Here is a 15,959-nt window from a genome sequence, read left to right as displayed (position 1 = left end):
GATAGAAGGCATCTGAGAGAGACACCAGGCTGTGTCCCTGGTACGAGCAGAACTGGGGTATTTCCTTTTGCTTCTGGTTGCAGACAGGTCCACCTAGGGAAACCCTCACTTCTAGAAAATAGCCTCCAGGACGTCCAGCCAGAGAGACCACTGGTGATGACTGGTGAAGGACCTGCTCAGGTGGTCTGCAAGCCCAGAAGCTAAGCAGCCTCCAGGTGAATGGAGTGGGCTAAGCAGTAGTCCCAGAGTTTCAATGCCTTAGACACAGGGGAGAGGATTGGGTTGCCCCTTGCTTGTTTATATAGAACATTGCTATGGTGTCCATGAGGACTGACACATCTGCCCCAGAGCTTGCAACAGAAGGCTTGGAAGGCAAGGCGCACTGCCCTTCGCTCCCTGACACTGATATGCAGGCAAACCTCCTGTGTCCGGAGAGGCCCCGGGTGGGCTCCCCACCCCATATCTGGGGCATCTCACACCAGCTCTACAGCTGGTGTGGGCCTTGCAAAAGGAACACCAGCACACACACTGTCCTCACCCAGCCACCACTGAAGGGCGTTGAGCATCGTCTGGGGAAGAGCCACCACTCGGTCTAGTGAGTGACACCTGGTAAAATGTACACCGCTGCCAGCCACAGCTGCAGAGGGTGGAGTCTGAGACGTGCACTTACATGGTACAGCGTGCAGGAGGCCATGTGCCCCAGGAGCTTTAGGCAGCTCCTGACTGTAGCGGTGGGGTATGCTGTCTGGCCTGGTATGAGGGCTGAGATGGCCATGAAAGCGGCTCTCCGGCAGGCAGGCCCTTGCTTGAGTCATGTCGAGGATTGCTTCTATGAGTTCTACCCTCTGGGCGGGAGTGAAAGTTGACTTCTGCTCATTGATCAGGAGTCCCAAGCTCTTGAAAGCGGATAGAACAATTTCCATGGGTTGTTCCACTCGCACCTTGGACTGACCTCTAACCAACCGTTGTCCAGGTCAGGACAGACATGTGCCTCTCTCCTCCCGAAGAAGCTGCCCCCTCTGCCATGCATTCTGTGAACAGTCCCGGGGAAGCTGAGAGGCCGGAGGGCAGAACAGTGAACTGACAGTGGTTCCAGTTTACCACACACCGAAGGTATCTGTGTCCCCGGAAGAGAGCTATAGGTCAAGGGCGGCATACCAGCCCCCTGGATCCAGCAAAACCATGCAGAACTTTAGCTTCTTTAAGAACTTGTTAAAGTTTGAGGTCTCGGATAAACCCGAGATCCCCACTGGACTTTGGAATCAGGAAGGAGCAGGAGTAAAACCCCTTGCCACTTAGTTCCCCGGGAACCTCCTCCACTGCCCCCGCCCTTAGGAGCAACTGCACTTCCTGGGCCAGGAGATTTTTGTGAGGAGGAATGGGCAGGTGGTGTGGGGAAGAGACAAACTGCAAGGCTTCTCCTACTTTTGCCGCGCAGAGCAACCACCAGTTGGACATGATGTTGGCCCAAGCTCTGTAAATGTGGGACAAACGGTCCACAAATATAAGGCCAAGATCCAGGTACTGGGCTGGTGCCCTGTCCTCAGGTGCCCCCTCAAAAGCATCGTCTGTTCCCCGACAGTTGTTTCATGTGTGCAGACGTTGAGGCTGCAGAGGAGTGAGAGGCTGGTCTCTTCCTGAAACCCCTATTACTCTGTCACCTGAAGTCCTGCCTCTAGTGGGACTAGTAAATATGGCCCATGGGCTGCGGCTTATCCAGGATGGGACAGTCCAACAATGTCAAGGTCACCCTTGAATCTTTCAGGCTGTGCAGCTGGGCGTCAGTTTGTTCTGAAAATAAGACTGCCCTTCGAATAGGAGGTCCTGAACAGTCTGCTGGACTTCATGGGGGAGGCCTGATGACTGAAGCCAGGAACTTCTCATGACAACTCCAGTAGCCATTGCCCGGGCTGCTGAGTCCACGGTGCTTAGGGCCGCCTGGAGGGATGCCTTGGCTATGGCGCTGCCCTCTTCAGTCACGGCAGCAAATTCTGCCCTAGGCTATGTCTACACTGGCAATTGAACGACAAAACTTTGGTCTTTCACAGGTGTTCAAAAAACCCACTCGTTGGGGTGGAAGATTTTGTCGGCAGGAGAGCTGACAAACAGCAGCTACAGGACCCTACTTTTGGCTGCAAGGCTGTAGCAACACAGTCACTTTGCTAAAAGCTGGGTAGTGTAGACGTAGCCCTAGAGTCAGAGGGCAAGAGCTCTCTGAATTTTCTGGACCGCTGACCAGGAATTAAAATTGTGACAGCTAAACGGAGCCTGGTGTTTCGCGACCCTAAGCTGGAGGCGGCTGTGGAATAGATTTTCCTCCCCAGGAGGTCCAGCTTCTTTGCCTCTCTGGCCCCCTGCTGCCTCGCGTCTCCTTCTTGTTGGCTGCAGTGACAACCAGGGTTACAAATACCTTTATGCTGGGCTCCTTTAGGGGCAGGAAATACTTCCTCTTCACCCACTTGGCCTTAGGCTGGAGAAAGGCTGGGGTCTGCAACAAGGCCCTCACAGGCTGCAGAATGGCCTTGTTCAGGGGCAGCGCAATTCTTGCTGGCCCTGAAGCAGTCAATGTCCACCAACGCTGGCCTGACTCTGTGATCTCCTCTATCTGGAGGTTAAGGTTCTGAGCCATCCGACACAGGAGCTCCTGGTGGGCTTTGTAGCCATCCTGCGTCGGGGCTGCAGCCATACCCACCACTGTCTCATCGGGGAGGGTGACAAAGTGGTCTGGACCATTGCCGGCACCTGGTTCTCCTCCAGCCCTGGCAGTCTCCTGCCGGTGTGGCTTGAGAACCCCTGATCTCTGCCCCAGGAACCAATCCTCTTTCCAACAGGGATGGAGGGGGTGCGCTTGTCTCTGAGGGTGCCAAAAAGGAGTGTCCCCCATGGGAGCCCTGGACCTGTGCGGCCAAGGGGTCCAGCATCTGCCATTGGACGGAACCCCACCCTGGTGGGAAAAGTCCCAGGGCCATATCCGTGGGGGGTCTGATCTGCCTAAGGTCCGGTCCCTTGCAAGGCACATGACTCTGCCTGAGATTCGGAGCGCAAGGACTGGCTCCTAGGTGACAGGATGGCGCTGTGCCTCATGGGGCCCAATGACTGTCTTGCTGGGGGCGGCGCCACAACTGCTAGCGGCGTAGGGATTGCGACCGGTACTGGAGACGAGACAAGGCATCGCTGAAGCAAGCATGGCCTGGGTGCTGAGTCTCCCAACGACGAGTGGGATGGAGGGCAGTGCCTCGCCATAAGAACATAAGAATGGCCATACTGTGTCAGACCAAAGGTCCGTCCAGCCCAGCATCCTGTCTACCAACAGTGGCCAATGCCAGGTTCACTCCCTCTGGGGCACCTAACAGGTAATGATCTAGTGATCTTTCTCCTGCCATCCATCTCCACCCTCTGACAGACAGAGACTAGGGACACCATTCCTTACCCATCTTGGCTAATAGCTATTAATGGACTTAAATTCATGGAGGTTATCGAGTTCTCTTTTAAACCCGGTTACAGCCATCTTCATGGGCTTGACCAGGACTGGTGCTTGCCCTCTTAATGACTGTCTTGCTGGGCCCCGCAATGCCTGACTTGTCCCTCGTAGACTGCAGTTTGGAGACAACGGTGCCGGTAGGGGTAAGAGGTTTTGCACTGCCCCATAAGCCTCTGGTGCTGCCAGGTTCATGTCCTCTTCTTGAGGAGCTCCCCACGTGGGGAGCTCCTCAATACTGGACTTGACAGGTCTCCCATCCCTGGGGCTGGAGTCAATGGGCTGGTTGAGATGCACCCGGTTGAGAGTGGTTCACCACAGCTCAGTCATCCCCCAACGCCCCGATCAGACTTCTTTTTGGCCCCAGTGATGTGGGAAACAGTGCTGTGTCATCAGTGCAGACTTCTTGGGTGCCAGAGATGCGTGCTGGGGACCCGACAGATGCCAGCGCGCACCTGGTAGAGGGAGCGCTCAGTACTGGGTCTGGTCACCGCTCTGAAGCGGGACAGAGTGCCATTTCCGTAAGTAGGAACTTCAGTTGATTCTCTATATTTGGGTTCTTGAAGTTCCTACAGATCTGGCACTTACCCTAGATGAGACCCTCTCCTGGACACTTCAAAACATTGCTCGTGAGGGTCACTAACTGGCATGTGCCCGGCACACTGTTTAAACTAAGTCCTGGGACCAAGGCATGCCCTGGGGCCAGGGCGGGTGCTTACTAGAAAACTAACTAGCTTTATACTTATGCTAACGAACTATTTACGCTTATCTACCATCTATTTACAGGAAGACCACCATGAGGGGATCTATTGCTGAGCAAGAAAAGATAGTTCCAGACAGAAACAAAACAACTGAGGAGTCAACAGGTGCCCACCAATTGCGCCGTGGAGGCGCCACCAGAGTCAACCCAACAGACACCACTTGCGATCAGGGGGAAAAAGCCTTACTTACAGTGACCGTGCATGCAACACACGCACACCCATATTGGAATGGGCATGAGCAAGCACTCGAAGAAGAAACCAGGAGTCCCAGCTCCCAGGAGTCCCAGCTCACAGAGCCCCCTGCTCTAACTGCTCGACCCGACTCCCCTCCCAGAGCTGGAGAGAGAACCCAGGAGTCCTGGCTCCCAGCCCCATCACCTGGCCCCATGGGAAGCACGGTCATTAAGGCAGGCTGACAGGTCAGCATGTACAGCGCCCCCCACTCTCCTCCCCGCCCAAGGCACCCGGAGACCCAGTGCCCGCTTCCCTTCCCCCCCCCGCACGGGGGCTTGGTCTCTCACCGGGGCCAATCTGAGCAGTTGCTGCTGGTCAATCTTGAAGAGCTGCACCTTGGCACGAGTCAGCAGGCTGTAGACTTTGTCCATGCCCGACAACTGGGCTGGCTGTGCAGCCGGCGCTGCCTCCTCCCGGGTGGGTGCCACAGCTCCCTGCTCCTCGGCCTCACACCCAGAGCCCTCCTCCTCGGACTCATGGCTGGCCAGCGAGGCCACGCGGCGGATGGCTACCTTGCGCACCACGCCTGGCGCGTCCACATCCTCCATCTTGATCAGCTCTGTGTCTGGAGGGGCAGGCAGGTGCTGGGGGGGCTCCCCAAAGAGGGGCAGGGTTAGGTGATTCGTTCGGCCCAGCAGCCGCTTGCCACTGCGGGTCACCACAGGCTCGTAGTGGGGGGAGGGGGGCTCCGGCCGAGGCACGGGGGACAGTGGGGGGTCCTTCCCGGCCTCGCTGAGGCACATGGGCTCCGACTCCTCAGCCGACACGGTCAGCGACTCGTAGATCTTCAGGTGGGCTTCACTGGGGGTGAACTGAGGGGCCCGGAGCAGCGGGAGCCGCCTGGCTGGTGGGGAGGGGGCCAGGAGGGGGCCAGGCGGAAAGATGTGGGGCTCCTCAGGGGGCAGCCGGAAGAGGGACTTGCCCGCCTCGGGGGGCAGAGGCGGCGAGGTGCTGAGGGAGGTCCAGCGGAAGGTGGGCTCCCGCAGGATAGAGCGTCGCTTGCCAGGGAGGGTGGGGAGGGGGGAGGCTGGGGGCGAGAGGCCAGGGGAAGGAGGGGATGACGAGAGCGGGGAGGGGTACTCGTCAGGTGAGCGGGGGGGCTGGCCAGGCACCACCTCCTGGCCAGGGGCCTGCTCTGGGACCGGGGGCTCCCTGCGGAGCAGCTCCCCTGCTTCAGGGACCTTGGCCCGGGGCGCTCGCCGGGGGGGCTCATCCATGAAGCGCCGGGGAGGGCGGATGAGGCGGCAGGAGCGGGCGCTCACCACAGGCATGATGAACTGGCGGATATTCTTCAGGAATGTGGCCTTGTGCCCGGGGGGCTCCTCGCCCGCCGCGCCAGCCCCCTCCCGCTGGGCAGCCGCCACCCGCTCGGCCCGCTGGCTGGGGGTGAGGGGCGGCCGACCCCGACCCCGCTTCAGACACTGTGCCCGCGTGGACTGGGCGATGGAGGCCGGGGCAGCTGACTCCTCCTCTGCCTGGGCCGGGCATGTCGGGGACACCGGCCTTTCCTCCCCAGCACCCTCGCCCTGGGCCGGTGGCTGCAGCCGCCTCCGCCGCTTCCACCGAGCTTGAGTCGGAGAGGCCGGCTCGGCTGGTGCCTCATGGGGCCGCTGCTCCTTCGGGGGGTCAGGGGAAGTGGGGGAGCCCCCTGGCGAAACATCCCTCCTCTTTGGTGGGCTGCTCTTCATCCTCTTGCTGCCCTGCTTCCTGCCCATGGGGGGCTTTAGCCTGGCACGGGCCAGCGCCACCCGCCCCGACTTCAGCCGCTTGGCTTTGGAGACGAACTTGAGCAGCAAGGGCAATTTCTTCCGCCCACGCCCAGGGCCCTTCCCCCCAGAGCTCGGCCTGGAAGCCGGGGCCGGCTGCTGGCTCTTCCTAGGTGGCGCAGGGGCAGCAACAGGAGCCTTGGCACCCCGCCGAGGAGCTCCCGGCTTCTTCTTGAATGAGCCGCGGGGGCGGCCCCGTGGCCGGTGGGGCACCATGGAGTCTTGACTCTGCCCCCTTGGGGGGCTGCTGGGGGATGGGGAATGGGGCTTGACCTCAGAGGGCCCTGGGTCCTGCTCGGGAGGCGTCCTGGTGGTTTGGACAGGGCTAGCACCCGGAGGCAAGCTTGGCCTGGCCAGTGGGGGCCTAGATCTCTGGAGCAGCTCAGCCAGGGCCTTGACCATGCGCTCCCGCTGGGCCTCGCCCTTCCTCGGCTTGGCCAGCACCTTGGAGGGGGCAGCAAGCAGGGAAACGCCCCTCTTCTTCCTACTGCTGGCTTGGGGCGACATGCCTGAAACGAGAAAGGGGAGGGGGTGAACCGCGGGGGTGGGACTCGGGACCCCACCCGTGCACCACCACACACCCGGCCAACCAGCTAGTAAGGGTGGTTAACATGTGACAACTCCATCCCAGCCCCCCAGTGCTGGGGGGAAAAGCAGCCATCACCACAAGACCTGGCTTAACACTCGGGGGACAGCAGCCATCAACCCAACCAAGGCCTGGCTTAACACTAGGGGTGGCACTGTGTGCCTTGCAGTATAGAGATAGGACCCCCTCCCCCCCCACCATTCATACCAGGGCACCCCAACTGAGATGAGATCCCCTCATTGTGCCAGGCACTGCACAGACACCCCATATCCATTAGTGTGAGTGCCAGCCGCTGCCGAGACAGACCCTGCCCCAGCTTACATCAGAGCTCCATTGTGCCAGGCACTGCACAGATACAGTGAGAGACAGGACCTGCCTAAACAGCCAGAGGCGTATTACCCCCATTTCACAGATGGGGAAACTGGGGCCCAGGGAGAAGCAGTGAGCTGCTCAGGATGATGCCAGGAGTCAGCGGCAGAGCCCTAGCTTGTCTGGCATCCCTCCTCCCAGCCACCCCCCACTGCACACCTCTCCCTCCCCTTCCATGCTGGAAACGTGCTGGGAACAGACAGCAGGGAAGCCAAGGCTGGCAGGGGGTCTGTGGGCACTGGACAAAGGGAATCCTGCATCCCCAGGAGGGGCCCTCACCCTGACCGGGCACCCTGGGTACTGCAGGAAGCTGGCGTGGCCAAGCAGTTTCAAGCAGAAGAGAAGCATGTTCGCAGTGGGAAGCGGTCTCAGTTTATCCACACCCAAGTTAACTCTGCCAGGAGAAGCTGGCACCTAGACCCCAGCGGGACCGCCGTTATGCGGCGGGGATGAAACAGCAATTCCCTGTTGTCTGCGGGCATGAGCTATGGCTGGTGTAACTGGGCCCACCCTATGGCGGGAGGTAGGGGTAGCTATTTTAGTTAAGTTTCAGAGTAGCAGCCGTGTTAGTCTGTATCCGCAAAAAGAAAAGGAGGAATTGTGGCACCTTAGAGACTAACAAATTTATTTGAGCATAAGCTTTCATGAGCTATAGCTCACTTCCGATGAACTGAGCTATAGCTCACAAAAGCTTATGCTCCAATAAATTTGTTAGTCTAAGGTGCCACAAGTACTCCTTTCCTTTTAAATAAGATTCCTTCCCCCCCAAGATCAGTCTTCATGCCAGGCCTTGTGCTGCGATGCGAAGGGACATTGAATGGGGAGGCCCAGCTGGGAGAGCTGCTGTAAAGTCAGTGCAGAGTCCTGGGGGGGACAATTAACTCAGTGTCGGAGCAGCAGGTGATGGTTCAGCTTGAATCGTGCCCTGGTCTGCCCCAGCGAGATGAGTGCATCCCCGCGGGTGTGCCCTTTGATTTCACACCGTGCCTGGTCCTGCAGGTTGGTGCCCTTGGGCCCACCACCCCACTACACCCAGGACAGAGGGAAGTGGATTGTCTTGAGTGTTCAGATTTGAGTCGTAACAGGACCAGAGCCCCACCCATTGCGCACTCACGACACATCCCCTTCACCGTCAGCAGCCTCAGAAAATCCTACAGGTCCTGCAGGCTGACCCCTGTGGGACAGAGGTAGCCTCCAGACAGCAGCCCCATTGCAATCAGAGACGGCCAGGCCCCTGTGCAGCGGTGCTCGGCCAAAGGGGGCTGGGGAACCCCAAGGGCCCCATGGAGAAGCACAGCGCAGGAGACGTGATGAGGGGCTGGGGACGTGGGATGCCAGTGCTGACACCTCCCTGGTGCCGGATTGAGGGGGTGTCCGTGTGGGTCGGGCCGGCCAGTGCCCTCACCTCTCTGGGAGCGCAGGACGGTGCGCAAGGAACTCTGGGAGACAGGCTCATCGGGAGGGAAGCCCTGGAACTCTTCCTGCAGGGAGGGAACAGAAAAGGGCTGTGGTTAGATGGAGGGTACAAAGCTCCAGCCCCAATATGAGCCCTGCCCATACCTGGGGATGGCTCCAGCCACCCCTTGCTACATAGCTACATTCCAAGCAGCACCAAGCTGGGCCTACCCATAGCCCCAGGTCCCACTCTCCCACTTGCCCCCAGGATGACCTCACCCACCTGGCCCCAGCCATACCCCCTAGGCCCCATCCAATACACCTATTCAGAGCAACTAGAGGTGGCCATGTCCACACCCTTTAGGCTCCACCCACCCAGCAGCTGTCCCACATACACCCCCTCCACAGGCCCCACCTACTGACGTGCCACACAGCTGGAAGCAAGTGCCCAGGCAGGTAGGCTGGCACAGCCCCACCGTGGGACAGTGAAGGATCAGGATGAGCAACTGCGGCACTGCCATGCCAGCAATGGGGGGATGAGATAATCCCAGTGGGCTCCATGCTACGGCTATGGGGCGGGGGGCTCCCCATCACAGGGACACAGACTCCCCTTGAGCCAGTAGGTGGGGTGGGCTCCTCCCCCATTGCCAGCGGGACTGTACCCAAGGTGAGGCCTGGACAAGCCACTGGGACCAATCCCTCCTCCAGCAGCCCTCTGCTGAACCCAGCCCCACAGCCGCCATGCGTTCAGCAGCCCCGAATGGGGCAGGCAGTGGAGCCCACCCAGCAGCTGCAGTGATCTAACCAGCACTAACCCCTAAGTAACTCCAACTTGCTGGCTTCCTCCTGTACCGGGTCGCCCGGCTTCCATACTGCACACGGAGACACGGCCCATAGGACCCTTGCATCAGGCACAATCGGGGACCCTCAGATGCCCAAGAGTCAGCACTGCCCCAGCCAGCGTGCAATCCACCACGAGGGGATACCCTGCCCCAACATATGTTGCCCATTCCCTTGCAGCTTTGATAGAGGCCCCAAAGGATAGCAAGGGCCTTAACGGATTGCACTCCCCCAGCTCCGAGATGCAGCTGCCTCTAGGGCAGGGCAGCTGGGGAAAGCCGCATACAATGCCACCCAGGGAGGCTTGCCCAGGACTAGATGCAGCTGCCTTCACCAGGGCTTTGGAGCTGTATTCCGGCACCGCTCCAGCTCCAGGCAAAATCCTGCAGCCCCACTGCTTCGGAGCTGCTCCGCGCTCCAGCTCCGGGCTCCGCTCCAAAGCCCTGGCCTTCATAGTGGAGTATGGCAGGCACACAATACATGAGCACTTCATCATCTTGTAGCCGTACCCAGCTACCCGACCCCAGAAGCAGCAACATGTCAGCGGGGTCAATGAGAGACTGTTCCTCAGGTGCCCCATCTCAGCGCCAGATAAGTCATCCCCATGTGGCTGTTTCCCAGCATCCCCCAGAGTTGGCTGGATCTCAGTGCTGGACGAGCCGTCCCTGCACAACATGCTTCAGCTCAACTAGCCCCAGCAGTTGGGTACGTTGGGAAGCTAGAAGCAGCCCTGGGGCATGAACCCTGCACAACAGCGCCCCCTCCTCTCTGCCAGTCAGGTGGTGCTGCCCCTCTGTTGCAGGCTCTTCACAATGGGCTGCTTTGCCAGCTCAAGGGCACCCAGCATGAGCTGGGTCCAAGCCGCAAGCATGCAGGGCTATGCAGGTTCATACCACCAGACTCCCCCTCTCCACATGCCGCCTCAAGCAGCGGCCAGCACTGGGGGTGTCTCACGCACCTGGAGGAGGCGGTGGCGATATTCACCTGTGTGCTGGGGAAGAACCAGGGCCTGCCTGAGGTCAGCCTGGGCACGGCGCTGCAGGTGCACCTGACGGTTCGCTAGGCAACAGAGCAAGGCCAAGCTACGGCAGGACAAACTCCTCGGCTCAGGTGCCAAGAGACCACACCACCCACTGGTACATGGGTAACTCCACTCGGGAGGAAACAGAACCAGCCCCTCTGCTGGCACAGCAGGAGACTGGCAGCCACCTCTACATGCCCCTTGAAGGATCTCCAGCTAGGTCAGGAACCAGCAACCTTACGCTGGCAGAACTGCAGCAAAATGAGCCAAGGAATAGCGAGAGCAGGGAACAGAGCAGGAGAGCTTTTCCTCTAGGGGCTCCAGCTGTGAGTAGGCCCCAGGGCAGGGACTGGCTGGCTCAGGGGGGCAAGAAATGGGTCATGGCACCTTCCCCCTCTAGGGGGCACCGGCTCCAATTGGGCCCCAGGTCTGTAGTGGCCTTATCCCAAGCGCCTTTGCTGGAGTCTGCAGCTCCCAGCACCCCCTGCAGAAGACAGCTGCACTCCACTGTCCACAGGCCCCTGCAACCGGACAACCCAAGGCCCATGGGCTGGGAACAACCAGCACCCCATACCCACAGGAGACAAATAACCCATTCTGCAGGGCAGGCTGATCCAGCGCTGGCCTTCTCCCGCCCCGTGGGATCCCTGCCAGCTGGCTGCCCTCACCGCAGCTGGCCCAGCCCAGCAATGTTGGCACCTCTCTCCAAGGCCGGGCTCCTGGAGTCCCGTGACCAGGTGAAATGCAGCGCTTTCCTCTCCAAACAGGAAGGGCAAGTTCCCCGACCCAGTGTACACAGAGACATACAAGAGTGACGGCTCAAGCTCTGGGGCAGAGATTGGCATGTGCAACATCTAGCAAAGAAGGGTCTGTTCAGGCCAGGACCCTCATGTGCTAGGACAGCCCCACATCTCCATCCATAAACTCCAATCATTTCCAAAGAGAGCAGAGTCACCAGCCCCCTTAGACAGGTGGGGAAACTGAGGTATGGAGGGGGGAGTAAGCCAGTGGCAGAGTTGGGGCTGGACCCTAAGTCTCCAAAGTGCCAGTGCTCCATCCACTAGGCCGCACCACCTCCCCAGCATTGCCTATTCCCTAATCCGGGGGTTTGACTCCTGATTCCAGTGCAGCTCCCGCCCCATGCACAAGACCAGCAACGTTCTCTATGCTGTGCTATGTGGGAGGCCAGCTCAGAGCCAAACCCAGCTCCCCAGCACCAGCCAGCCTGCCCACAGCAAGAGCCCATCCAGACCATACTAGCCTCTGGCAGGAGAAGCATGAGGCATGACAGCAAGGGCTAGGAAGGCTGGTGCCAGAGACTCGCCCCAATCCCGAAACAGGGCACCTTCCTGGCCACTAGCCGCAGCAGCACGAGCCAGCTGGCCGTTCACTGAGGTCCCTCAGGATGAGGAAACCCCCCACCCCTCACTGCACGCAGGCCCACTTGAAGAAGGTAAAGGGGGAGACCATCTGTATGTACCCACAAAGAGGGGCCCATGCACTGAGGAGGGGGCGGGCAAGGAACCAAACATGACTCCAGGGCAGATGACGACTAGTTCACAGCGACTTTCCACCACTGATTGTGCAGGGAGGGCTCCGAGCAGTGCCATGCCTGGGGCAGGTCGGGAAGCTGCTGGGGGTGGCATTGCCAATTGCCACCCAGACTCTGAAGCCAAACTCCGGAGGGGAGCATGGAAAAGCTGAGCCCAGTGCCGGCTACAGCCAGCCAGGGTGAGATGGCCACTACATGTGCCTTCTGCTGCCCAACGCACACCATATGGGCAGGTCTCCCCACAGACCCTCGTCTGACCCACCCCAGCCCAACAGAACTATTCAGGCAGGGGGCACCCAGAACTCCTACAGGATGGGCTCCCCTGGCCAGGTGTCACTTCCCAACATGCAGCATCAAAACTCCTCTACATGTTGATAGGCTACACCCCACAACTCCCTAGCCCCACAAACAATGACACCTACCCCCAAGCAGAACCCCAACACTGTCCCAGCCCCACACAGGGGCCACCTCGACCCAGCTCCATAGAGTCCACTGACCCCCCTAACTTTCCCCTCTCCCACCAGCAGCCACACATAACACTCCTACGGGGACCCACCCCCACAGGTCACCCAGCTCACCCCCAAGATACCCCCTGCCCCAGAGTCTCAGACCCTCCATGATATCCCACCCATCAATCTTCCCCACACCTCCAGCCCTGGGGCCCCAGATCCTTTCCCCATAGGGATGCCCCCCATAGCTTCTCCCTATACTTCCCAGTTCCCCCAGAAACTGTTCAGTCCCCTCTCAGCCCTAGGGTTCCAGCACCCCATTCCCCAACCTCACCAGCCCCCCAGCCCTGGGGCCTCAGTTCCTACCCCTTGTCTCAGCAGCCCCCCAGGCTCCCAGCCACCCAACTGCTCCCCCAAGCCCCCACGTTCTCCTCAGCTCCACCTCCCACTCCCCCATAACATCCCCCAACCTCTCCTGCACATGCTCCCAGACTCCCAGCTCCAGCCCTCTCCCCACAGCCCCCCCATGAGTTTCCAGACCCCCAGTTCCCTTCCTACACGATCCCCCCAGCTCTCCCCTCCCCCCAGGTTCCTATCCCAAGGCCCCTCAACCCCCAACTTAGTTCATCTCCCCCATGCTGTAGCTCTAGCCCTTGCCCAAGCCCAGCTGCTCTCCCCAGCCCCAACCCCACAAGCTCCTATGTCAAGCCCCCCAATCCCCAGCTCCTCCACTCAAATTCCCCCCAATCCTCCCCCCCGCTCCAGCTATCCACCCCCCAAGTCGCTCCCCACACACCTCCTGCCCCCCAACTGCTCCACTCAAATTCCCCCCAATCCTCCCCCGCTCCACCTCCTGCCCCCCACAGCTCCTGCCCCCCTACAGCTCCTGGCCCCCACCGCTCACCGGCTCCTCCTCGCTGCTGCCCCCGCCCAGCAGGCCCCGCAGGCGGCGCAGGCTCCAGCCCAGGCCCAGAAGGCTCCGAAGCGCCGGGTCCCCCAGGCCGGGCCCGTCCCCGCTGGACCCGCCGCGCAGGGGCAGCCGCGCGCGCAGCCCGGCCCGGGGCAGAGGGCGGCCCCCGCCCGGCCGCCCGGGGAAGCGGCCCCGAGCCCAGGCGGAGCCGCCACCGCCGCCCGCCGCAGCCGCCGCCGCCGCCGCCATCTTTAACCGCTGGGGGGGGCCTGGCCCGGGGGGGCGGGGCCGCCGCAATAACAGCCCGGCCCGGCCGCGGGGCACCATGGGGGATGGAGTCCGAGCAGGGGCGGCGCCGATCGGCCACAGCGGGGCCGGGACTACAGCCCCCAGCAGGCATTGCGGCTTCGCTCCCCGCCCAGCCCAGCTGCGGCGCACCCCTGGGGGATGGAGTCCGGACGGCGGCGGCGCCCATTGGCCACAGCAGGGCCGGGACTACAGCCCCCAGCAGGTAATGCGGTTCCGCTCTCCACCCCCCCCCGGCCCGGCCGTGGGGCACCGTGGGGAATGGAGTCCAGGCAGAGAGGAGCGCAGCATGGAAGGAATAATAGCTCCCAGCAGGCATTGGTGCTACCCAGCCTCAGAGAGAGACCCCGTTGCATCATGGGGATGGAAATCCATGGTGAGGGCAGTTCTTTGATGCACCATGGGAGTTGTAGTCCTCTCTGGCCTGCAGGAAGGGCAGAAAACTTCATCTCCCATGCTCCACTCGGAGAAATACTGTGCAGCCTGGCATAGGTGGCCCCAGCTCCTCTCTTCCTGTCACATGAAAGAGCTAGATGTAATTAAATGACTACGACTCCCAGCAGGCACTGCGGCTCCCACTAGCCGCAGGGCATCATGGGGCATGGAGTCTGGGGAGGGAGGTGCCATGTAACTCGATCGAGACAATAATACGGGGGACTACAGTTCCCAGCAGGCATTGCAGCTGCCAAGGTGGAGAGGAGGGGGAATGGTGTCCAGCAATTCCGCAATGCACTGTGGGAGTTGTAGTCCTGTATGGCACTTAGAACAAGAGAGGACTACAGCTCCCTGAAGGCATTGCCAAGGTAGGAGAGATGCAGTGCATGCTGGGATATGCAGCCCCAGCTCCCTTTCCATCCCCATGCAGCATTGCGAGGTCAACTCCCAGCAGGCCCTGTCTCCACACAGCTGTGTCAGCCATTCAGGCTCAGCAGCAATGTACCATGGGAAACGCTGTCCTAAATGGTCAGTTCCCTCTCACAATGCCTGGGGGGGGGTGGCAATTAGCCTACAACTCCCAGCATACATTGGGCTCATCCTGCCCACTCTTAGCCCAGGGCACCATGAGAAATGTAGTTCTGAGACACTGATCACAACCACCCCATAGGCTGAAGGGGATAAAAGGTTACAACTCCCAGGAAGCATTGTGCTGCATGATATTGCAATGCACTGTGGGAAATGTAGTTCTGGGCTAGGCAGCCGTCTGCCCCAGATTTTGCAGTAGTTGTCCAGCCAGCAGGCATCACACTGATCCATGTGTGATGTGCCCCATACGGCTATTGGGGATTCTCCTTGAGGAGTCCCACTGCAGGGGGATGGAGCAGCAGGGCCTGCACACAGTGGCAGAAGATCCTTTTACTGGAGACGTCCCGCACGGCAAATGACAAATGCCCCTTTTAACCCGCCTGCTGGGGGCGCTGGACAAAAGCAGCAGAGACCCCGCGGGGCACCTTTCTCAACTGCATTCCCTGCTGCCCGGCTGGCGAGAAGTGATCTATGAATGGATTTGTGAGACCCTCTGCAGTCATGCGATTTTCCATGTCCAAAGTGCCGCCGGGTAATGTCCTGCAGGCAGGGGCAGGACAGAACTTTTGTGATCAACAGAAAATAACAGAGCCCTTCAGTATCCCTGAGACATTTAATAGAAAATGAGATCCCGCCCCCACCCCACCACACATACAGCTTGTGGGGCCTTGCCACAAAGGGGCAAGGGACGGGACACAACATACAATGGCAATCGACACTGCAACACAGCTGGCAAAGCCAGACTGAGAGCGGAACGTGAAGGGCTGGCTGGTGAGTGGCCTGAGGCACTCTGGTTGCTGTGGCTTGTTGGTCTTCGATTTCCCCAGCTGTGTAATGGGAGACTCTGCCTGTCCAGATAGGGAAAGTCTTTGGGGCAGGGAGTGTCTCTGACTCAGTGTTTGTGCAGCTCCCAGTGTGATGGGGGCGGTCTGTGCAGCGCCCAGTGCGATGGGGACCTCAGTCTTGTTGAGGGGTCTGTGCAGCACCCACAGGGACAGGGGAGTCAAAGCAGGCAGAGGGGGTGTGGGAGCAATGGGCGTGTGGGGCAGGATAGAAGGAGCAGTGCCGAATGAACTCCAGCTATTTGTCCCCGTCCCCCAGTTCTCCAGTCCCTGGCCCTGGGGCCAGTTCTTACCCCCACCCCCCACCGCAGATAACTTCCCAGTTCTCTACTTTTGGCTCTGGACCATTTAGCATCGCCTGGATTCCCGCGGGCTAATGAGTCCCACCCCGCTGCCAGGTAATGAGTGACCCACGGTAATCAAGGTG

General features: G+C 60.2%; 1 protein-coding gene across 1 annotated transcript in view; it reads right to left on the bottom strand.

The window, feature by feature from the left end:
- Positions 1 to 13,631, bottom strand: part of KMT2B (lysine methyltransferase 2B) — a 34,722-nt gene extending 21,091 nt beyond the window's left edge. The window contains exons 1-3 of the mRNA XM_073323398.1: positions 13,356 to 13,631; positions 8,600 to 8,675; positions 4,761 to 6,748 (exon numbers count right to left, since the gene is read on the bottom strand). Of these exons, the coding sequence (XP_073179499.1) occupies positions 4,761 to 6,748; positions 8,600 to 8,675; positions 13,356 to 13,610 (2,319 nt within the window). The 5' untranslated portion in view covers positions 13,611 to 13,631. The remainder of the gene's footprint in view (positions 1 to 4,760; positions 6,749 to 8,599; positions 8,676 to 13,355) is intronic.
- Positions 13,632 to 15,959: the final 2,328 nt, after the last annotated feature.

This window comes from Lepidochelys kempii, chromosome 24 (assembly GCF_965140265.1).
Source record: "Lepidochelys kempii isolate rLepKem1 chromosome 24, rLepKem1.hap2, whole genome shotgun sequence".
Classification (NCBI taxonomy): domain Eukaryota; kingdom Metazoa; phylum Chordata; order Testudines; family Cheloniidae; genus Lepidochelys; species Lepidochelys kempii.
Note: the sequence above shows the minus strand (reverse complement) of the source record. Positions and strands in the feature narration are given on the sequence as shown.